The 24,997-nt window shown below is 41.2% G+C and overlaps 1 protein-coding gene across 1 annotated transcript in view; it reads right to left on the reverse strand.

Annotated features, from left to right (window-relative positions):
• The window catches only part of LOC140210924 (dynein axonemal heavy chain 8-like), a 504,855-nt gene that overhangs the window by 460,235 nt on the left and 19,623 nt on the right, over positions 1-24,997 (reverse strand). The window contains exons 3-4 of the mRNA XM_072280194.1: positions 22,833-22,984; positions 9,900-10,089 (exon numbers count right to left, since the gene is read on the reverse strand). Of these exons, the coding sequence (XP_072136295.1) occupies positions 9,900-10,089; positions 22,833-22,984 (342 nt within the window). The remainder of the gene's footprint in view (positions 1-9,899; positions 10,090-22,832; positions 22,985-24,997) is intronic.

Here is a 24,997-nt window from a genome sequence, read left to right on the forward strand (position 1 = left end):
TGGCTGGTGAGACCACAGCTAGAATACTGTGAACTTTTGCTTGAAGATACGAAAGGATATAGCAACCAATGCATGTAGTCCAAAGAAGATTAATTAATGTGATGAGAGGACTGTCCTAACCAGAGAGGCTGGGCAGTTTGCGTTGATATTCCTTGGAATTTAGAAGGATCAGGGGAGATTGTATTCAAACATGAGATCCAAAGGGGATTTGTGATGCTTCCACTCGTGGGAAAGTCACAAAGAATGGGACACAACTACAAATCAAGGAACCAGTCATTAAAGTTAAAGAGCATAGAAATTTATTTTCTCATAGTAATGAATTTCTGGAATTCTTGTGCCACCAGGGCTGATGGAAGCCTCATCAATATGCTAATTTGAAGAGGAGATGGATAAATATTTAAAAGAAGAAACTGGGGGTTTGAGGAAACTGACACAGAAGAGGAGTTGTGGCTAGCATAACTATGACAGGCAGGCATCAAGAGCCTGGTAACCACTACTCTTCCTATTTCATTGTGTTTTTGTGTACAAGCTGTATAGAGGACATGTTGTTGTTGTTCGTCCTTCGCAGTCGAAGATGACCATGGCTTCAAAGTCAAATGGGAGATTGGTGGCTGTGGGTCTGGAGGTGACTGATGAGGCCAATCCGGGCCCTGAAGGCTCGCCCACATGTGGGACACAAGTGGGTGGGTGCTGTCGTGGCAGTGGATGCTGCTCGGGTCTTGCGCACAGCACGCTTTCGTTGCGCCTCGATGATGCGCCTGACTTCAGCTGCACGGGCTCCTGTGGTAATCTTGCTGCGCCAAGCTGGACGGTCGAGGGCAAGCGTCTCCCATGTGTTAATATCGACACCCAGGCCTTTGAGGGACGCTTTGAGGCAGTCTTTGTAACGTTTCTTCTGGCCCCCGACTGAGCACTTGCCCTGACACAGTTCTCCGTACAGCAGAGCAGAGCGACCCTAAAGAGGGCTGCTCAGACACCCAGGGGGCTGCCGAACTCAACTGCTGCTTTGGTCCAGTAGAGAGCGACCCTATGCCCTGGGCCGCCTGTGTGCAGGTTTGTGACTACAGCTTCCAGTGTGTCCGTACCTGCTGCTTCGCCACTCCCCCATCGCCACAGGACTTTAGGTGTTACGCTTTGGGTGTGAAGTCATGACTTGCGCTTGACTTGGATTAAAGTGAGGGAGAGTTGCGCAGCTCATCAGCCTCACCCTCTCGTCCAGGCACGCCGCAAGAACTGCCGTAGACCCACAACACTCAGGGCTTGTCTACCTAGCGTGTGAAGCCTGGATTCGGCGGACTGTGCGGAAGAAACCATCACTGGTTCAACGGGCAGAAAGGCAATTCTCAGCAATGCATCGTGGGGCGCTAAGAGGGCACAGTGAGACACACAGAACACTGCTGGCCATCCACTGCATCCTGACCTATCTCCAGCCGTCTCGACTATGTCTTGCCACTGGGTCCAGATAGGCCGGGATGAGAGAGTGAGGCTGACAATAGAGGACAAAAGGAGACTGTAAAATACAGATTATAAGAAATTGATTATACTGTGGGAAAGTGGGAAATTTTCCATTTTGGCAGAAAAAAATAAAGTGCCTTATTAATTAAATGACAAGATATTGCAGAACTCTAGGATGCAGAGGCATCAGGGTATACAGTGTATCATTCGTAAATGGCTAATATGCAGAAACAACAAATGTTTAGGAAAGCTAAAGAATATTACTATTGATTGCAAGAGGAATTGAATGTAAAAGTAGGAATTTTTTAAATACAAATAGAAAATGCTAGAAGCACTGAGCATGTCAGGCTGCACATGTGGGAAGAGAAACAGACCCTTTTCAAAGACCCTTTTGTTAGAACAGGGAGAAAAGGAAGGAGATTACGTTTCAGTTTTATGGGGCACTGGTGAAATCACATTTGGAACAACATGATTAATATTGGTCTCGTCATTTAAGGAGGGATGTTAATGCATTGTATGTTGTATGGAGAAAGTGTACTCAACTAAGACCTGGAATGATAGGTTGTTTTAGGAGGAAACGGTAGTCACAAATCCTTAAGACAGCTATAAGTAAGGTTAAGTATGGACCTTGCATGAGAGCATTAAATTGGATAGGGCAAATTACAAGAGTATTACATATGAACTGGAGAGAGTTAATTGGAAACAATACTTTTTGGGCATCCACACCTGACACGTGGAGGGTGTTCAAAGACCAACTTTATGGTACAGGAGCTACATTACAATAAGGACAAGGATGACAAGATAAGGGAGCCTTAGATTACAAGAAAGCTGGTGAATTTAGTTAAGAGATTTTGATCAGTTAGGAGATACATTGAGGATGACAAATTGGATTTCAACTCAGATAAGTGTGAAGTCATAAATTTTACACATTCAAACTTGGGCAAGACTTAACACAAATGGTAGCACACTGAGTTTTGTGGAACACAAGGACCTGAGATTACAGTTCACTGAAAGTAGACAGGGTGGTGAAGAAGGCACTTAGCATGCTAGCTTCATCAGTCAGGACATCGAGTTTAGGAGTAGCAACATAATGTAGCAGTTATACATACATTGATGCACTGATGCACTCTGAGTATTGTGTATAATTTTGGTTGTCCTGTTAAGGGAAAAACATTGACAAGGTAGAAAGGGTGCAGAAGGGACTTGCAAAGATGCTGCCTGGACTAGAGGGTTTGAGTTATAGGGAAATGTCAGCCACACTGGATCTCTATTCATTCGCACGCAGGAGAATGAAGGGTGTCCTCAAAAGAGTTTATAAAATCATGAGGGATATTGATTCAGTGGATGGTCATAATCTTTTCCCCAGGGCTAGAGAGACCAAAACTAGAGGATACAGATACACAGAAGGTAGAGAGTCCCTGGAACTTCGATGAGGAAGTGCTTGGCATATTTGCAACAGTTAAGAGGTATTTAGATAGATACAAGAGGAGGAGGAGTTTGGACAGTTATGGGCTGAACATGGGCAACAGCGATTGGCAGAGAGGATGCTATAGCTGACATGGGCCAACTGGACTGAAGGGCCTTTTTCCATGCTGTGCTATTCCACAGCCAGCATGCTGTTTGCCTTCTTACTGTTGAACCTGCTAATAACTTTTTATGATTCATGCGCTATAACATTTATAGTACCTATTAAAAAGCATTCCTCCGGAAGTTTTGTGTTTTGCTGTTTTACAATATTGAATCACAGTGGATTTAATTTGGCTTTTTTGACACTAATCAACAGAAAAAGATTCTTTCATGTCAAAGTGAAAACAAATTTCTACAAACTGGTCTAAATTTACTACAATTACTAAACACAAAATAATTGATTGCATAATTACTCATCCCCTTCAAGTCAGTATTTAGGAGATGCACCTTTGGCAACAATTACAGCCTTGAGTCTGTGTGGATAGGTCTCCATCAGCTTTACACATCTGGACACTGCAATGTTTCCTCATTCTTCTTTACAAAACTGCTCAAGCTCTGTCAGATTGCAAGGGGAGTGAACAGTCTTTTCAAGTCCAGCCACAAATTCTCAATTGGATTAAGGTCTGGACTCTGACTTGGCCACTCCAGGTCATTAACTTTGTTGTTTTTACTTTATGTAGCTTTGTAGCTTTGACTTTATGCGTGCAGTCACCATCTTGCTGGACAACTAATCTTCTCCCAAGTCACAGTTCTCTTGCAGACTGTATCAGATTTTCTTCTAGGATTTCCCTGTATTTTGCTGCATTTATTTTACCCTCTACCTTCACAAGCCTACCAGAGCCTGCTGCAGTGAAGTACCCCCACAATATGATGCAGCCACCACCATGCTTCTCAGTAGGGATGGTGTGTTTTTGATGATGTGCAGTGTTTGGCCTTTACCAAACATAGTGTTTAGTCTCACGGCCAAAAAGCTCAATTTTAGTTTCATCAGACCATAGAACCTTCTTCCAGCTGACTTCAGACTCACTGAAATACTTTCTGACAAACTCTAGCTGAGATTTCATATGAGATTTTTTTCAACAGTGGCTTTTCTCTTTGCCACTCTCCCATAAAGCTGTGACTAGTGAAGCACCCGGGCAACAGTTGTTGTATGCGCAGTCTCTTCCATCTCACCAACTGAAGCTTGCAACTCCTCCAGAGCTGTCATAAGTCTCTTGGTGACCTTCCTCACCAATCCCCTTCTTGCACAGTCACTCAGTTTTTAAGGACAGCCTGCTCTAGGCAAATTTACAGCTGTGGCATATTCTTTCCATTTCTTGATGATTGATTTAACTGTACTCTTGGGGGCATTCAGTGACTTGTAAATTTTCTTGTATCCATCACCTGACTTGTGTTTTTCAATAACCTGTTTGTAGAGTTGCTTGGAGTGTTCCTTGTCTTCATGGTGCAGTCTTTGCCAGGATACTGACTCACCAGCAGTTGGACCTTCCAGATACAGGTGTATTTTTACTACAATCAATTGAAACACCTTGATCTGCATTTAACTCATTATGTGACTTCTAAAACTGACTGGCTGCATCAGTGATGATTGGATGTGTCATATTAAAGGGATTTAAAGCTTATGTAATTATTTTGTGTTTTATATTTATAATTTATTTAGATCACTTTGTAGAGATCTGTTTTCACTTCGACACGGAAGAGTCTTTTTCTGTTGATCAGCATCAAAAAAGCTAAAATAAATCCACTGTGATTCAATGTAAAGCAATAAAACATGCAAACTTCCAAGCTGGGGTGTGAATACTTTTTATAGGCACTGTATATCCCTCTGCATTTCACTAATTTGCAGTCTCTCTCCACTTTGATAATAATCTGCTTTTTAATTCTTCTTATCAAAGTTTCCTTTCCTATTTATCTTTGTGACATCAGCAAATTTAACATCTTTAATGGACACAGCAACAAGTTGAGGCACCAGAATAAAGCCCTTTGGCACACCCTTCTTTACATCTTGCCATTCAAGAAAAAATGATACTTATGCCTGCGCTCCGCTGTTAGCAAATCTGCTAACCACACTAACATGTTATTTCCAGCGCCATTAGTTTATTTTTCAAAATAACACACCAAGCTGTGATCTTTGATTTTGATCATTCTTGGACTGTGGACCTCAAGGAAGTAGTTTAAAGTCAATGGCATCAATAGTTCTGGAATCATATAAATTAATACTGGGTTAAAACATCAGATTGACTTCCCCCAAAGCCCAACAATCCAGTAGTTTTGCTATTACTGAATCAGAATCAGGTTTATTATCACTGACATATATCATGACATTTGTTGTTTTATGGTAGTAGTACAACAGAAGATATAAGACTGCTACATGTTACAAAAATAAATAGTGTAAAGAGAACAATGAAGTAGTATTCATGAGCTCATGGACAATTCAGAATTCTAATGATGGAGGGAAGAAGCTGTTCTTCAAAAACTGTGGGTCTTCAGATTCCTCTACCTCCTCCCCTAATGCTAGTAAAGCAAAGAAGGTACGTCCTGGATGTTGAGGGCCTTTAATAATGGATGCCACCTTCTTGAGGCATCACCTCTTGAAGATGTCCTTGATGGTGGGGTGGGCTTTGCTCGTGATGGATCTGAGTTTACAACCTCCCATAGCCTCTCACAATCCTGTGCATCGGAGGCGACATACCAGGCTGTGATGCAACCAGTCAGAATGCTCTCCATTGCACATCTGCAGAAATTTGCAAGAGTCTTGGGGACATACGAAATCTTCTCAAACTCCACATGAAGCAGAGCTGCTGCTGTGCCCTCTTTGTCATTGCATCAATTTGTTCACTCCAGGATAGATTCTCAGAGATCTTGACACCCAGGAACTTGAAGCTGTTTGTCCTTTCCAATATTCACCCCTCAATGAGGACTGGAGTGTGTTCTCCCCACTTCCCATTCAAAATGTCCACAATCAATTCCTTCATCCTGCTGACATTGAGTTTGAGGTTATTGCTGCACACCACTCAACCGGCTGACCCATCTTGCTCATGTATGCATCCATCTGAGAATCTGCCAGTTACAATGCTGCCATCATTAAATTTATAGATGGCATTCACACAGTTGTAAGTGTAGAGAGAGTATAACAGAACAACACACAAAGCACTTGAGCAACACAGCAGATCAGGCTGCATCTGTGGAGGAAAAGGGAACAACTGACATTCTGAGTCAAAAACCTTCATCTAGTTTGGAAAGAAAGAGGGAAGATAGCTAGTATAAAGGAGCAGAGAGAAAATATGGAGCAAGAGCTGGCAGGTGATAGTCAAGTCACTTTTTATTGTCATTTTGACTATAATTGCTGGTACAGTACACAGTAAAAATGGGATATTTTCCAGGACCATAGTGTTGAAATTGCGGGGGCCCTGGCAGAAATATTTAAAATGTCGCTGTCTACGGGTGAAGTGCCAAAGGATTGGAGAGTGGCTCATGTTGTTCTGTTGTTTAAAAATGGATCGAAAAGTAATCGGGGAAATTATAGGCCGGTGAGTTTAACGTCAGTAGTAGGTAAGTTATTGGAGGGAGTACTAAGAGACAGAATCTACAAGCATTTGGATAGACAGGGGCTTATTAGGGAGAGTCAACATGGCTTTGTGCGTGGTAGGTCATGTTTGACCAATCTGTTGGAGTTTTTCGAGGAGGTTACCAGGAAAGTGGATGAAGGGAAGGCAGTGGATATTGTCTACATGGACTTCAGTAAGGCCTTTGACAAGGTCCCACATGGGAGGTTAGTTAGGAAAATTCAGTCGCTAGGTATACATGGAGAGGTGGTAAATTGGATTAGACATTGGCTCGATGGAAGAAGCCAGAGAGTGGTGGTAGAGAATTGCTTCTCTGAGTGGAGGCCTGTGACTAGTGGTGTGCCACAGGGATCAGTGCTGGGTCATTGTTATTTGTCATCTATATCAATGATCTGGATGATAACGTGGTAAATTGGATCAGCAAGTTTGCTGATGATACAAAGATTGGAGGTGTAGTAGACAGTGAGGAAGGTTTTCAGAGCCTGCAGAGGGACTTGAACCAGCTGGAAAAATGGGCTGAAAAATGGCAGATGGAGTTTAATACTGACAAGTGTGAGGTATTGCACGTTGGAAGGACAAACCAACGTAGAACATACAGGGTTAATGGTAAGGCACTGAGGAGTGCAGTGGAACAGAGGGATCTGGGAATACAGATACAAAATTCCCTAAAAGTGTCGTCACAGGTAGATAGGGTCGTAAAGAGAGCTTTTGGTACATTGGCCTTTATTAGTCGAAGTACTGAGTATAAGAGCTGGAATGTTATGATGAGGTTGTATAAGGCATTGGTGAGGCCGAATCGGGAGTATTGTGTTCAGTTTTGGTCACCAAATTACAAGAAGGATATAAATAAGGTTGAAAGATTGCAGAGAAGGTTTACAAGGATGTTGCTGGGACTTGAGAAACTCAGTTACAGAGAAAGGTTGAATAGGTTAGGACTTTATCCCCTGGAGCGTAGAAGAATGAGGGGAGATTTGATAGAGGTATATAAAATTATGATGGGTATAGATAGAGTGAATGCAAGCAGGCTTTTTCCACTGAGGCAAGGGGAGAAAAAAACCAGAGGACATGGGTTAAGGGTGAGGGGGGAAAAGTTTAAAGGGAACATTAGGGGGGGCTTCTTCACACAGAGAGTGGTGGGAGTATGGAATGAGCTGCCAGACGAGGTGGTAAATGCGGGTTCTTGTTTAACATTTAAGAATAAATTGGACAGATATATGCATGGGAGGTGTATGGAGGGATATGGTCCGTGTGCAGGTCCGTGGGACTAGGCAGAAAATGGTTCGGCACAGCCAAGAAGGGCCAAAGGGCCTGTTTTTGTGCTGTAGTTTCTATGGTTCTATGGCTACATGAACAATACAAAAACTACTCTGAACTACGTAAAACAACACAAAACTACACTAGACTACAGACCTACCCTGGACTGCATAAAGTGCACAAAACAGTGCAGGCATTACAATAAATAATAAAGACAATATGCACAGTAGAGGGCAGTAGGTTGGTGTCAGTCCAGGCTCTGGGTATTGAGGAGTCTGATGACTTGGGGAAAGAAACTGATACATAGTCTGGTCGTGAGAGCCCGAATGCTTTGGTGCCTTTTTCCACATGGCAGGAGGGAGAAGTGTTTGTATGAGGGGTGCGTGGGGTCCTTCATAATGCTGTTTGCTTTACGGATGCAGCGTATGGTGTAAATGTCTGTAATAGCGGGAAGAGAGACCCTGATGATCTTCTCAGCTGAACTCACTATCCACTGCAGGGTCTTGAGATCCAAGATGATACAAGATTAATGGAGCTGAGGAGGGTGGCAAGCATACATGGGCCAGACTGACGTCAGATGCTGGGAGGTGAGCAATCGACATCAAGGTTCTAAAAGCTTGCTTTGCCATTCAGTACAATCATGGCAGCTCTTAGGTCTCAGCATCATATTTTCACTCTACTCGCAACTCTTGATCCCTTTATCTCATTGTTCAATATATTCTATTACTTCTGTCCTCAGAGCCTCTTATAATGAAGGCCAACATATTATTGTTACATATGGAGATACAGTGAACAACTTTGCCATTTCACAATTTAAGTACATCAAGGTAATACAAGAGAAAAGCAGGAATAGAATACAGAATATGATGTTATGCCGTGCTAATAGAATACAAGGTGCAAGACCATATGAAGACAAATTGTGAGGCCAAGAGTTATCATTCTGGAGATCACTTCAGTCTTATAACAGCAGGGTGGAAGCTGTCCATGAGCCTGGTGGTATGTTCTTTCAGCCTTTTGTATCCTTTGCCCGATGAGAGGGGATAGAAGAGAGAATGTCGAGTAGGTGGAGTCTTTGATTATACTGGCTGTTCTTCCAGTGTAGTGAGAATCGTAGACAAAAATCCATGGACAGGAAGCTGGTTTTCATGATGTGCTGAGCTGTGTAGCAATGGTTAAGGATGTTTGGGGCCCCTGTTGAGACAGAAGACATGCTGGTGGTATTTTGGTAGCATACTCTAAGTTGGCCTGATTGAAGGTCATCAGCTATGATGAATAGAGCCTCAGGGTATACAGTTTCTAGACCATTAAGATTAGTAAAGTTCATTAAGAGCAACCTCCACATCCAATTGGGATGGAATGTAGAATGCCATCAGGGTAGCTGAAATGGAATTTTACCCTTAGGTAGTCCACATCTGTTGAGAAGAAACCCAGCAGGACTGTCATGTCTGAGCACCACAAAGATTTTCTTACTAAGAGACTCCATCTCTGACTTCCATCCGCTGAACAGAAAGCCCTCAGTTTGTATGGCACAGTCAGGTCCTCCCAACTGCTTGCCTTACCTGGGTTTACTCTCAATGACTGTTGTCCAAGGATACCCATTCATCAACATTTCCCAAAGTATCACCATCTAAATAATACTCAGTCTTTCTGGTTTACCTACAGAAGTGGATAAATTCACAAGGCACCAACCATGTATCTGAGCACCTATTCAGCATGTTTGAATTGACTTGAAGCCTCTTTGTAAGCTTCTCACAACTTACAATTCCACCCAGTTTCATCCATCGAGGTGTTAGGAAGCTTGGCATTTTGTTCCCTCATTGAGATTACTGAAATATATTGTGAAGATCTGGGGCCCAAGCACTGATCCCTGTAGTACTATTTCAAAGTTAGAAATTCCATTGAAGCTAAAATCAACATTCTCTAGAGTCCATTTTTCTTGGAATTCTTGGAATACTTTGAAAACCTAACTCACCCATGAGTTTTCTTCACTTTATGTTTTTATTGTCTCCCTCTTATTATCCGATGTTTTTATTTCTTTGTAGTTAATTATAGCTATATAACAACTGTTAGTACTTTTGTTAGGTATTTTAATAAACTCTAAGTACAAGCCTTAACTTGTCTAATTCTCACAATGATTTAGCAGTTAAAATATCTTACCATTTAAGAAAATGATATATCTGTGAATAATCTCTTTGAAATATCTCTTTTCTTTTTCCCCGTGTATGGACTGGGTAAGTACTCCCCAGTTTTCAGATGCACAAATAGCAGGCAAAAAGATATTTTCTAACATATTTCTGGAACCAGTAAGTATTCCATCAGTACAATCCAAGACACAAAAGAATATCTCCTACAAGGAAAAATATCTGTTAGTCAAAGTTATTCTTAAAATAGTCAGAAAACGCAGTGTATAGCCAGTCATATTACTTAACATCTTTACATTGCCAGATATTTAAAATTACTTGATTAAATCGCTGTTGTACTTGAATCTGAAAATATCTAATATTTCACCAGTTACCCATCAAATCACATTCAGGGATGGGAGTTTAGAATAAAAATCTGCATTTATATTGAACCATTTACAGTATATTGCACCATTCCAAGACTTGATCAAATATGTAAGAATCAATTGTGATTTAAAACATCCCATGTGGCCGGCAGGAGCAGAAACTATCCTGCAGATCAGAGGCACAAGTCTTTGAGAGTCATAAGAACATAAGAAATAGGAGCAGGAGTAGGCCATCCAGCCCATCGAGCCTGCCCTCCCATTCAATAAGATCATGGCTGATCTGTCTGTAAACTCAGCTCCATCTACCTGCCTTTTCTCCATAACCCTTAATTCCCCTAATATGTAAAAACCTATCTAACTGTTTCTTAAATATATTTAGTGAAGAAGCCTCAATGCTTCCCTGGGCAGAGAATTCCACAGATTCACTGCTCTCTGGGAAAAGCAGTTTCTCCTCATCTCCATCCTAAATCTTCTCCCCTGAATCTTGAGGCAATGTCCCCTAGCTCTAGTCTCACCTACCAATGGAAACAACTTTCCTGCTTCTATCTTATCTATCCCTTTCAAAATTTTGTATGTTTCTATAAGATCCCCTCTCATTCTTCTGAACTCCAGAGAGTATAGTCCCAGGGACTCAATATCTCCTCATAGGTTAACCTCTTCATCCTCGGAATCAAGCTGGTAAACCTCCTCTGCCCTGCCTCCAAAGCCAGTATATCCTTCCTCAAGTATGAAGGCCAGAATTGCACACAGTACTCCAGGTGCGACCTCACCAGTACCCTGTACAGTTGCAGCATGACCTCCCTGCTCTTGAATTCAATCCCTCTCGCAATGAAGACCAACATTCTATTTGCCTTCTTAATAACCTGTTGTACCTGCAAGCCAACTTTTTGCAATTCATGCACAAGCACTCCCAAGTCCCTCTGCACAACAGCATGCTGCAATCAATGCAAGGTCTTCACAATTTCTCACACTCCCACAGAGGGTGCTCAGCCCACAGGTGGTTTGTTTGTCCAGGAGGTTGTTGAACAATGGATAAATTAATAAAGATCATGCAAATAGCCCAGTTTTTGGCCAGTCTATGATAACTGCTGGTGCTGCTCCTAGACCTGTGAGGTTACTTGCTGTTTGTTTCACGCATATTGTGCACTTGGGGTTAATTGCCTGTATCTCAAGGGTAATGTGGACAAAATATTGCTGTTTCAGCTAATCTATTAATAAGTAACACTCAGGGCATGCACTGTGACTTTTGACATGAACCCACTTCTAGCAGTAGTGCTGAAAAATGTGGTGAGTTTTTACTCATCCACTTTCAGTCACAAGCCCTTCCCATTGTAAGACAATGTTTTTCTCCTTGACTTCATATTGTCAGAGGGTGATGGGTATATGGAACAAGTTGCCAGAGGAAATGGTAGAAAGATATTTAAACACACATGGACAGGAATAATTTAGAGGAACAGTATATGGGCCAAACACAGACAATTAGGATTTAGGCAAGTTGGTTGACATGGACAAATTAGGCCATGGGGCCAGTTGCTGTGCTGTATAGCTCTGTGACTCTGACTGAATGTCTAGCAGATGTTGGTAGGAAACGAAAACCTTGGTCAAACCATATTCAGCAAGCCAGAGTGAGAAGAATTCAGGCCAAAACACAAAATGGGGAAAGGATGTGGTCATGGAAAAGTTTGAACTCAAGGGCTAAAAATTTCAACAAGAATAATAGGCGCATATCAAAATTGTACACTCATAATAATTTCTCAAAAATTAGATTCAAGGATTGAAAAATTAGAATCAAGGAATACTGTTTGGAGGGGATAATCTAGCAGAAGAAAATGACAGTGGTCAAGTCTCTGGAACTAAGTCTGGCTCTGTGAAGGGAAGGGGGGAAGAAGAGGTAAGCTGTAATGAGAGGGAATTCATTGGTTAGGGAAACAGCAAGGAGGTTCTGTGGATGACAACCAGATTCCTGAATGGTATATTGCGTCCCAGGTGCCAGAGTCAGGTACATCTCAGGCCACGTCCCCAGCATTTTTAAATGTGAAGGTGAGCAGCCAGAGGTCATGGTCCATATCGGTACCAATAACATGGGTAGGATGGGTGATGAGGTTCTCCAGTAAATTCAGAGAGTTAGGTGCTAAGTTAAGGGACAGGACTTCCAGGATTGCTCTACATGCCATGTACTGATGAAGTCAGAAATAGGAAGATCATACAGTTTAAAATGTGGCTAAGGAGATGATGTAAGTGGGGGGGTGGTCAGCTGTTAAAACTAGAGTTGCAGGGGATGGGAACCACAGCACCGGAACAGATAGTGGAGTGGTTGTGGATAGAGATGGTGTTAATCCCACAAAGTCTGGAATCAAAAGGTTGAGCATCATGGGACTGATGTTCTGAACTGCATATATTTCAATGCAAAGAGTTATTGTAGAAAAGGTAGATGAGCTTGGGGCAAGGATCAGTACATGGAATTATGACACTGTAGCCATTAGTGAAGCTTGGTTGTAGGAGGGGCAGGACTGGCAGCTCAGTGTTCTGGGGTACCATTGCTTTAGAGGTGATAGAGTGGGAGAGATTAAATGGAGAGGGGTGGCATTACTAGTTAAGGAAAATGTCATGGCAGTGTTCAGTCAGGACAGACTGAAGAACTTGTCTACTGAGACTACGTGGGTGGAACTGAGGAATAAGAAAGGGATAACCACATTAATGAGATACTATAGAGTAGACCACCCAACAGTCCATGAGATTTAGAGGAATAAATTTGTAGAGAGATTGCAGACACTTGCGAGAAACATAAGGCTTTATAGTAGGTGATTTTAACTTTCCACATATTGACTGGGACTCCCATATTGCAAAAGGGCTGGATGGGAAAGATCTTGGCAAATCAGGGAAATTTCCTTGATCAGCAATTATAGAAAGGGATAGGTCTGGTCCACGGGTTGTGATTCTAAAAAGAAGAAAGGCCAATTTTGATGGCATCAGAAAGGATTTAGCAAGTGTGGATTAAGACAGGCTGTTTTCTGGCAAAGGTTTACTTGGTTAGTGGGAGGCCTTCAAAAGGTGAAATATTGTGAGTACAGAGTTTATATGTTCCTGTCAGAATAACAGGTATAGGCAGGTAGGAACAAACGACAAGTATAAGAAATACAAGAGAACACTTAAGGAAATCAGGAGGGCTAAAATAATGCATGAGGTTGCCCTAGCAGACAAGGTAAAGAATGCATGAGATTACTTTAACAGACAATGTGAAGAATTCATGAGGTTACCCTGGTAGATAAAGTGAAGATGCATGAGATTACTCTAGCAGACAAGGTGAAGAATGAATGAGATTGCCCTAGCAGATAAGGTGAAGGAGAATCTCACATATATTAAGAGCAAAAGGATAGCAAGATACAAAATTGGTCCTCTGGAAGATCAGAGTGGTAATCTATGCAAAAGAGATGAGGAGATCTTAAATAGAATTTTTGCATCTGTATTTACTTGGGAGCAGACACAGAGTGTATGGATGTTGAGGCAAAGCAGCAGCAAGGTCATGGACCTTACACAAATTACAGAGGGGGTGGTGTTTGCAGTTCTGAGGAAAATTAGGGTGGATAAATCCCTAGGGCTTAACAAGATGTTCCCTTGGACCCTGTGGAAAGCAAGTACAGAAATTGCAGGGACCCTAGCAGAGATATTTAAAACATCCTTAGTGACAGGCGAGGTGCCAGAGGATTGGATGATAGCTAAGGTTCCATTGTTTAAGAAAAACTCTGAGAATAAACCAGGAAATTATGGGCTGCTGAGTCTGACATCAGTAGTGGAGAAGTTACTGGAAGGTATTCCAAAAGACTGGATATACACTTATTTGGACAGATGGGGATTGATTAGGGATAGTCAACATGACCTTGTGCATGGTAGGTCATGTCTAACCAATCGTATAGAGTTTTTTGAGCAAGTTACCAGGAAAGTTGATGAAGGCAAAGCAGTGGATGTTGTCTACATGGACTTTAGCAAGGCATGTGACAAGGTTCCACATGGGAGATTGGTCAAGCAGTGTCAGTTGCTTGAAGTTCAAAATGAGGTTGTAAATTGAATTAGACATGGGCTATACAGGAGAAGCCAGAGATTGGTAGTAGATGGTTGCTTCTTTGACTGGAAGCCTGTGACTAGTGATGTGCTGCAGGGATCAGTGCTGGGTCCACTGTTGTTTGTCTTCTGTATCAATGATCTAGATGATAATGTAGTAAACTGGATCAGCAAATTTGCAGACAACATCAAGGTTAGGTGGTGTATTAGACAGCAAGGAAGACTATCAAAGCTTGCAACTGGATCTGGAACAGCTGGGAAAATGGGCTGAAAAAAACGGCATATGGAATTTAATACATGGACGGGAGAGCTGTGGTCCGGGGGCAGATCAATGGGACGAGGCAGTCTATTGGTTTGGTACAGACTAGATAAGCCAAAGGGCCTGCTTCTGTGTGTACTGTCCTACAACTCTATGATTTCCCCATTGGCATTATCAAGACCCTGCATAGTAAGCTGATCCAGAAGGTTGAAACCAATGGGATTCAGGATAATCTAAACAAGTGGATATAAAATTGACTTGGTGGTCGGAGGCAAAGAACATAAAACAAAACAGCACAGGAACAGACCCTTTAGCCCACAATATCTGTGCAGACTATGGCAATTGTCTTCATGTGGTCCATATCCCTCCATTATCTGCCTGATGAAATGCCTGTCCAAATGATTCTTAAAAGATACCCCCATATTTTCTTACACACTTCACCTAAGAGCACCTACCAAACTGTTTTTAAAAAGTTTGACTCAAGTCTTTAAACTCCCCCTCTCACCTTAAAAATTATGCCCTCTAGTATTTGATATTTCCACTTTGAGAAAACGCCTTCTGAACTATACCTCTCATAATCTTATACACTTCAATCAGGTCACCTCTCAGCACCACAAAAAAAACGATCAAACTTTGTTCAACCTCTCCTTACAGCTAATACTTCCTAACCCAAGCAACATCCTGGGGAGGGGGGGGGGGTGATCCTCTTCTGCATGCACTACAAAGTCTCCATGTTCTTCCTGTGATGCAGTGTCCAGCACTGCATGCAATACTCCATATGTGTCAAAACAAAAAATGTATACATCAGCAAAATGACTTACTGACTTTTATTTTACTCAATGCCCTTTATTACCTTGCCCATCTCCTCCCACTCCAGGCATAAATTCTCTTCTTTGCCCTTAAATGGCTGTACTCTCTCCCTGGTCACCTTTGTGTTTTTAACCTACATATAAACTCCCTCAAGTTTTTTTTTTAAATCCTACTCATTACTGTAAAAGGTTGTCATAGGTTACAATAGGATATTGACAGGATGCAGAGTTGGGCAGTGAAGTGACAGATGGAAGGTCAAACTGAAGAAAGAATACGAGGTTAATGGCAGAATTCTTGGCATTGTGAAGGAACGGAGGGATCTTGGTGTCCAAATCCATAGATCCTTCAACGCTGCTGCGCTGGTTGACTAGGTGGTTAAGAAGGTATATGATGTGCTGATCTCCAGAATTGAGTTCAAAAGCTGTGAGGTAATGTTGCAGCTCTATAAAACTCTGGTTAGACCATACTAACTTCTTTTCCATATTGGTCATTTGTCAGTCTTTGTTCATGTATAGTTTTTCATAAATGTTATTGTATTTATTTTCCTGTAAATGAAAAAAAATGAATCTCAAGGAAGTGTAAGGTAAAATGTACATACTTTGATAATAAATTTACTTTTGAGTTGACTTTGGAGAAAACTTTAGGGAAATGTCAAAGGTGGGGTCTTTCTTTACTAACATAGAATAGTGGGTGTCTAGAATGCACTGTTGAAAGTGGTGATAGAGTCTGATACAATGGGGATAGTTAAAAGACTAAGTTAGACATATGAATGCAAAACATAGAATAGTGTAACACAATACAGCTATAACCCACTTAACCTACTCCACAATCAATCTAACCCTTCCCTCTGACATAGCCCATAATCCTCCATTCTTTTTGTTCATCTGTGTGACCATTTAAGATTCTCTTAACTGTCCCTATTGTATCAGTCTCTACCACCACCTCCAGCAGGGCATTCCAGGCACCCACCACACTCTGCAAAAAACTACCTGATATCTCCTCTAAACTTTACTCCACTCATCATAAATGTCCTCTCTAGTGCTAGCCATTACTGCCTGGGAAAAAGGCAATGGCTGTCCACTCCATCTCTAACGTTTATAATCTTACACATCTTTATTAAGTTGCCTGTCTTCTACATCACTCCAAAGGGAAAAGGCCTAGCTCACTCAACCCTTCATTACAAAACACATTCTCTAATCCAGGCAGCATTCTGGTAAATCTCCTCTGCACCCTCTCTAATTCTTCCTACGAGGTGACCATAACCGAACACAATTCTCTAAATGTCTAACCAGTTTTACAGAGCTGCAACATTACATTGTGGCACCTGAACTTAATCTCCCACCTAATGAAGGCTAACACATCATACACCTTCTTAACCACCCTATCAACTTGATTGGCAACTTTGAGGGATCTAGGTACTTGGACCCCTGTTTCCCTGCACTGCTACGAATTCTGCTATTAACCTTATACTCTGTCTTCAAGTCTGATCTTCCAAATTCTATCACTTTACATTTTTCCAGACTGAACTCCATCTGTCTGCCAATTCTCTGCCCAGCTCTGCATTCTGTCCATTTTCTGATGTAACCTGCAATAACCTTCTATGCTATTTATAACACCACCAACCTTCATGTCATCTGCAAATTTACTATTGCACCCTTCCACTTCCTCGTCCAAGTCACAGAGATCAGGGGTCACAGAACAACACTATTCACCAAACCCCAGACAGTATCTGCTCCATCTACTACTATACCCTCTGTTTTCTATGGGCAAGCCAATTCCAAATCTATGGAGCCAAGTTTCCAAGGATCCATGCCTAATGACTTTCTGAATGAGCCTACCATGGGGAAATAAATTGATGAGGGTAAAGCAGTGAATGTGGTCTGTTGGATTTAAGTAAGGCATTTGACAAAGGGAACCGAAAGGTTCATACTCTGCTGTACCGTTCTGGCCCCTGATTTATCGATTAGCTTCTCCACCACTTTACCTTCACCATGTTACTCTCTTGAAAAAGTCAATGCTTATGAAGCACGACCTACCCCTCACAAAGTCATGCTGATGTTCCCTAATAAAACTACACTTCTCCAAAAGATTGTATCTCCTGTCCCTAAGAATCCCTTCTATTTGCCACTACTCACATAAAAATCACTAGTCCAGGATTATCCATAATTACCTTATTGAACAATGGAACAAAATGTGCCATCTCCAATCCTTTGGTACTACTTCTGTGGCCAGTGAGGATGCAAGAATCATCGTCAAAACCCCAGCAATCTCTACCTCACTTCCCATAATAATCTTGGTATATCCCATCCAGTCCCAGGTCGCATTTATCCTAATGTTCTTCAAGTTAAAGTTCATTGTCATCTGACTGTACATATAAAACCAAATGAAAAAATGTCCCCCCAGTCTGCACCGCACCCATAAAACATGTGGGGGGGGGGGAGGGGAAGGAGTGAGACCCGGTGATCCTCTAGGCGATTTTAACTATCCTCTGTAGGGGCTTGCAGTCTGCTGCCTTGCACATATAGAACGCGCATTTCCTTAATCCTACTTGCCAAGGCCTTCTCGTGACCCTTCCTATAGCCCTTAAGATCCTTCCTAGCTACCTTACAACTCCTGAGTCAAGTCCAATTTTTGCTTCTTAAACCTTAAATATGCTTCCTTCCTCTTGACTAAATGTCCCACTCTCTGTCCACCATGGCTCCATCATCCTACCATCCTTTCTCTGTCTCATGGGTTAAACATATTCTGTTGTGCATTGCCTGAGAATATCTGTTCCCAATTTACACTCCCAGGTTCCTACCCAATACTATTGTAATTAGCCCTCTCCCAATTAAATACTTTCCCCATACCGTCCTTGCCCATGACTATTCTAACAGATGAATGTTTGAAAATAATGGAGATTTAGGGGCTACATAGGAAGGGTCAGACCAGTGGTTCACAAAGAGAATGATATCACCCCTTAGGGGCGGTGGGAGTTTCCAAGGAGGCAACAAAGATAAAGAAAACAGTGGAGGGTTCTCAGTAGCAAGGGGACAACTGAAATTTACAAGCTTAATTTAAGAAATGAATTAATTATGTGCATTTGATCCTCAATGTCTCATAATTGATTACAATGATCACGTAATCACCTCATCTCTTGCTAACCCACCTTTCACTTAGACTTTGCTCGAAGCACGGCATAGTTGTTGAAAAGCAATGTGACACTTCTATACTTGGCATATCATGGGAAATCTGGACTGAAGAAATCACGTTATTTCCGGGGCCGACCCTCACATTATTGCCTCTCTACCATAGTTAGGGTTAACTTGTGCGATTTCCATAACTAATCACACAGTGATGCAATTCCTGTGAATTAGGGTATGACGCTCAATGGGGTAAAGTTCACAATCTGCCCTTTCAAATGGTATTGACTGCATTTCTCTAGGCAATGGCTCAACTGAGATATCGCTGCCCCACTTTATGTACCTTGAGGTAGAGTCAAGTTTTGCCTGAATTGAGATGACATCATAAATTAATCATTGGACCTGAACAATAGACAATTGACTGTGGTTGTTAATCCATAATGAAAATAGCAGAGACATATCAAAGGAAAAAGAAGTGCCGTCAAGTCATCGCCAACACATGGTGACCCTATGGATAGTGTAGTTATCCACGGGGTTTTCATGGCAAGATACGGAAGCAGATTGCCAGGCCTTTCCTCTGCGCAGATACTGCTGCTGCCCAAATTGGGACCCGGCTGGGTTTGAACTCAGGACCATCTGCCTTGAAGTCCAGCGCTGATGCCACTACACCACCAGCCACCCTACTCAAATATTACTGAAATATTAAATACACAACAGACAGAATATGAAATATGGATTTATACCTTCACCAAACAACTGGCAGCAGCCAATGTGTTGGCTGTGTGAAAAAGATTTTTCAAATGAGGGAATGAAACCATCCAGGCTCCTTCAACATTTGAAGAGAATACACTCTGATAAAGCAAAGAAGAACGTGGCCCATCTTCAGTCACTTGGCCAGCACTTCACAACACTGATGATTTGCATGCTTCATACAACATTTCATTGCTCATTGCTAAATCTGGAAAGCCCCATGCAATTAGAGAAGAACTGATTCTGCCAACAGTCAGGGAGGTTCTGAGCACAGTTTTGTACAAGTCACAGACAAAATAATTAAAGCGAGTCTGCTCAGCGACAATTTGTCAAAGACAAATAGATGAAAAGTCTGAGAATGTGGTAGACACATTGTGCAACATACTTTGGACAACAGAGTTTGCTGTGCAGTTGGACGTCAACTTAAATCTTTGCATCTTGGTTATGTTCGCTCCATAAAAGACGCAAAGCATGGTTCAAGAGTGTTATTTGCAAGGGGATTCGAAACAGATACAAAAGGGGAGTCAATATTTCAGGTTGTCGAACAATTTTTCTAAGAGAAGGATAGTCCGCTCACGAACATTCTTGCTTGAGCAACAAATGGGGCACCATCAATGACAGGATGCCATCATGGGGTGATTAGTTTCTTGAAAAAAATCTTTACCTAACATATTACCATTTACTATGTAATTCAGAGGCATCTTGTTGGGGGGAAAAGTGATCAGCTGGGTAAATCATTGAATACTGTTATCACACAGTAATTAAAATCAAGTCCCATGCTTTCAATTTTCGACTTGTCGAGGGCTTTATATTGAGAATGATGAATAGTTTGAACATGTGCTGTTGCACACAGAAGTCAAATGGCTCACAAAAAGAAATTACCTGAGGCACTTTTATGAGATTTTGAAGCTTCAGTTGTAAGGAAATGATGTGGATCTTATCAAAGTCAAATCACTTGTCTCTACAACTCTGCCCAAGTTAACCCTATTTCAGTGCAACATTGGTTGCTGCAACCTTCTCCAATCAATGAGCCTCTCTGAGTTGGAAGAGAAAGGAGGAATACCAGATAATGATCTGAATGTATATTGTGTCCACCTGGGTGAGCTGCATAAAGACATGTCAGAGAGATCTCAGGAGATTTCAGGATCTGCTCTTGATTCAAATTCTAGATTGGGCAATAAATCCATTCCTGAACACTCATAATGAGGAATTAAAAGGAAGAATGGAGGAAGAACTGATCTCACTACACAACGACGTTGAGCTGAAGACGAGGTTCAAAAAAAAAATCAAAGAATTTTGGTTGCAGAAAGTAATCTCTGAATGCTATCCTGCATTGTGGAAAAAGGTCAAGATAGAAACATAGAAAACCTACAGCATAATACAGGCCCTTCGGCCCACAATGCTGTGCCAAACATGTACTTACCTTAGAAATTACCTATGGTTACCCATAGCTCCCTATTTTTCTAAGCTCCATGTACCTATCCAGCAGCCTCTTAAAAGACCCTATTGTATCCACCTCCACCACAGTCGCCAGCAGCCCATTCCACGCACTCACCACACTCTGCGTAAAAAAACTTACCCCTGACATCTCCTCTGTACCTACTTCCAAGCACCTTAAAACTGTGCCGTCTTGTGTTAGCCATTTCAGCCCTGGGAAAGCCTCTGACGATCCACACAATCAATGCCTCTCATCATCTTAGATCAATAAAGATGTTCTTTATTGACTTTCAACACCGTATTTAGTGGCGCACTGGTTCAGTGTAGTCACCAAAGTTCCTTCAAACAACAAAACAGACTGCAAATTACTGAACTTGGGGATCTGAGACTCCTTCTGAGTAACACTCAGTCTGATGTTGAGAAGCTGGTATCACTGCACCAAGCCCATCCATCTCATTGAAAGGTGAAAAAGCAATGAAGTAGTGAAGAATTGGACTACTAATGTAAGCTCTAAAATTGGTGATGAAAATTATTTTTACTGTAATTAAAGTAATTTTATTTCTAGCTTTATATAGATTTGATTATCTTTTGCAATTATTTATCACTGCTTGGAATTTGCAGTTCCCCTTATCCCCGCCACTGTGCACCGTAAATCAAAATTCTTTTTAATTGTTGAGTAATGGCCAGAAAGGGAGACGGGGTGCTAGGAATGTGTTCTGGGAGCCAAGGGGGGTGGTAACGCAAAAGAAGTTTGGGAACCACTGGATTAGATTGATTGTGGAGTAGGTTTATATTGGTTAGCACAACATTATGGGCCGAAGAACCTGTACTCTGCTGTACTGTCCTATCTAACATGTGCTAAGTGCACTTCCAGCCATCCTGATTTCCTGCTTCAGTTTTCTTCTCCTTTTCTTTTTACTAAATGTACAGAATCTCTTATGCTGTAAAGCTACTGGAACTTGAATTATGACTAGTTCACCTTTTAAAAACTCCCAAATGTCAGATGTGGACTTGCTCAAGAAAAGCTCTCTCCAGTTCCTGCCCATTACTGTTGTAATTAGCCTTTCCCCAGTTCTGCACCTTCCCCCAATGTCTAGTCTTACCCTTATCTATAACTATTTGAAAACTGAATTGAGATCATTGTTCCCAAAATGCTGTTCTACTGAAATGCCAATCACTTGGGCAGGCTCATTTCCCAATATACATCTATTATCTAGTGTGGCCCCTTTCTTGGTAGGATTATCTACATACTTTGTCAAGAAACCCTCCTGGATGTACCAAGAAATTCTGCCCGTCTAAACCTCTGGCACTATGAGAGCCCTCATCAATATTGGGGAAATTAAATATACCCTACACAACCACCCTATTGCTTTTACATTTTCCATAACAATGTGTGAAAGATTATACCAGGGCTCCAATTTAATCCTTAGTTCCTTTGGCAATCTATGGTGCATCTCACCTGTGCCCAATGACTTATCTGCTTTTAAATAAAGCTTGCCTTTCTGTGTACCCCTTCCTTAATCATTTTTTTGCTTGTCCAATACTACAACTACATCTTGCTAAGGAGAAAATATTTTCTTGAAAAAAAGAAGTCATCTTGCAATGATAAATTTGATCCACATAAGTAGATAATGTGCTCTGATCTTTCTCATGCCTTTCAGTGGCTGATAGGTACTGTATTGGAATTTTCAGTTTTAAGTATTCGCTATTTCTTTTAAATCCATGTTGAAAATTTTTGTAAGTTAATATCATCAAATAATAAATAAATTTGATGACACAGTGGTGCAGCTGCTAGAGCATTACCGAACAGCACCAGAGACCTCAGTTCAATCTTGACCTCGGGTGCTGCCTATGTACAGTTAGCATATTCTTCCTGTAATAACAGTGGTTTCCTCCCACATCCCAAAAGCAAACTGATTATGAGATTAATTGACTACTGTAAATTATCCTTAAAGTGTAAGTGAGTGGGGAGAACTGGGAGAAACTGATGAGAATATGGAGAACAAAAAATGGGAATAAAAATAAGATCTATCTGAATGGTTGGCAGAGATTCACTGGGTCAAAGGACCTATTCCATTCTGCATACCTTTATGACTTTCCCTACGACTCTTAAAATGACTAATCAATAAAATGCAAAATATTCATACCTCATTAATATTTCTTGCTGTGATAGGAATATCATTTTTGTACCTCACAAAGAATAAACATAGGCCACTAAGGTTTGAAGTGGATAAACTGCCCATAAATAATCTCTTCATTTGGGCCCCCTTAGCAACTCCAAAAATCATTCGGCCGCATTCTAGATGTAATTAATCAAAGAGTTAGTCAACAATTTAATCTTCACATTCAGAAATATGCAGAAATGTATAGAAACAATTGCCTTTTTAGAATTGTTACAGCAATGGCAGAACACTGTACATTTCCATGGATTTCAAAGGAACTAAATTTTTGAAGCCAACACTGTTGAATCCTGCATCAGTACAATAATCAGGAATGTATTTCTAGGTCTACATGTACTTTACATTACACATCTTTAAACTATACATTGGAACCAATTATTATACAGGGGACCATGATACCATCCCCTTTTCCACTTCCTTTACACCCACAAAAGAATACTCACATTGAGACTAGCGTCAAAAAGTATCAAAACAATTCTGAAAATATTTGATACACATCCATTCTAAAATTATATTTCTGTTCTCTGTGGCCTGACTACCCACTCCCAAAATCAAATCACTTTAATTCTAATTAGTCACCATGAAAATGTATGACCTAAAATTTTTCAAATGCTTAAGTGATAATATTGGGTGGGAAAACTCACGATCCAAGAATATTCACTTGAATGTAAAGGGAATAGGGAAAGGAAACAAGACTCTGGACAAAGTTTGCAGGTTCTTCATTAACCATGATTACTGACTAAAGCGAAGAAAATTTCATACTGGGATTCAAGGAAAACAGTGAAACATGAAGTTTTTGACAATCCACCTGACATGCAATGGGAAATATAATATCATAGGCTACAAATAAAAAAACAAAATTTAACTAACAAGTGCAAATTGTATTCTGCAGGACTTCCCCAGTAAAATGGCAGCGCCCCGGAGAGGGTTGTAGAACAGAGAGACCTAGATGACAAGCACATAGTTCCTTGAAGGTGGCAACAGGGAGGTGAAAAACACTTTTGGCATGCTTCCCTCAGCAGTCAGGGCACAAAGTACAAGTTTTGGGATGTCATATTCCAGTTGTACAGGTTGTGTGCAGTTCTGATCGCTGGGCTAGAGGAAAGATGTAACTAAGCTGGAAAGAATGTTGAAAAGATGCAAAGTTGTAATCGGGACAGTAGGTCTTGACTTGAGGGGAGACGGGAAAGTCTGAGGCCCTTTTCTTGGAGAGGAGGGTTCAGAGGGTGACATTATAGAGATCTATAAAGTCATGAGGGGCTTAGATAAGGTGAATGGTTGCAGCCTTTTCCCAAGGTAGCATAGTTTACAACTAGAAGGCATATGTACGAGGTGAGAGAGTAAAGATTAAGGTAGTCAGAAGGGCAACTTCCTCCACCACACAAAGGATGATGGGGATACGGAATGGGCCGTCAGAGGCATTTCAAAGTGTAGACAAGTACATGGATTGGAAAGGGTCAGAGGGATATGGGCTAAATGCAACTGGGAGTAGCTCAGACAAACATCTTTGTCAGCACATGCATTGGACAGAAGGGCTTGTTTAGATGCTGTGTCACTGTGAATCTATGCCACCTTTGTGCACATTTTACACCATCAAGTTAAATGTTGAATTAAAAAATATATAGAGGCAAATATACAGAGGTTGCAGATTCAGCTTGTAACAGTTACATCAATTCAGTCAGGTCAGACAGCAACAATGAAACAAGATTTAACATTTTATGGTGAAAAGTGGGGATCGGGGTTAGATAGATAGGACAAAAGGAATGTCTCTGTCAGGGTGTTGCCAGGTAATCCCAATGTTTACAGACCAATATAGTTAATAAATTAATGAGAATAATAGGAGAGAAAACAATTACTTTCAATTTTAATTACTATATCATTTACTGCCACTTCTCTTCCAGGAATGCCAGAAGCCCTTTCAGGCAGAATCTCTTTTTTTTATATATTCATCTACAGTCATTTCCACTTCTCCAATAAGGTGCAGAACAAATTCCACAGCCACAAATCTTTCCAAACATTTCTAAATCATCACTTGCAGATTGAAACTGAATTTCACCCCACACAGTTTGGATTCCTCCAGTTCCTGACCTCATTTTCAGCTCAAACATGGACAAAGGGGCTAAACTGCAGAG

Source organism: Mobula birostris, chromosome 2 (genome assembly GCF_030028105.1).
Source record: "Mobula birostris isolate sMobBir1 chromosome 2, sMobBir1.hap1, whole genome shotgun sequence".
Taxonomy (NCBI): Eukaryota; Metazoa; Chordata; class Chondrichthyes; order Myliobatiformes; family Myliobatidae; genus Mobula; species Mobula birostris.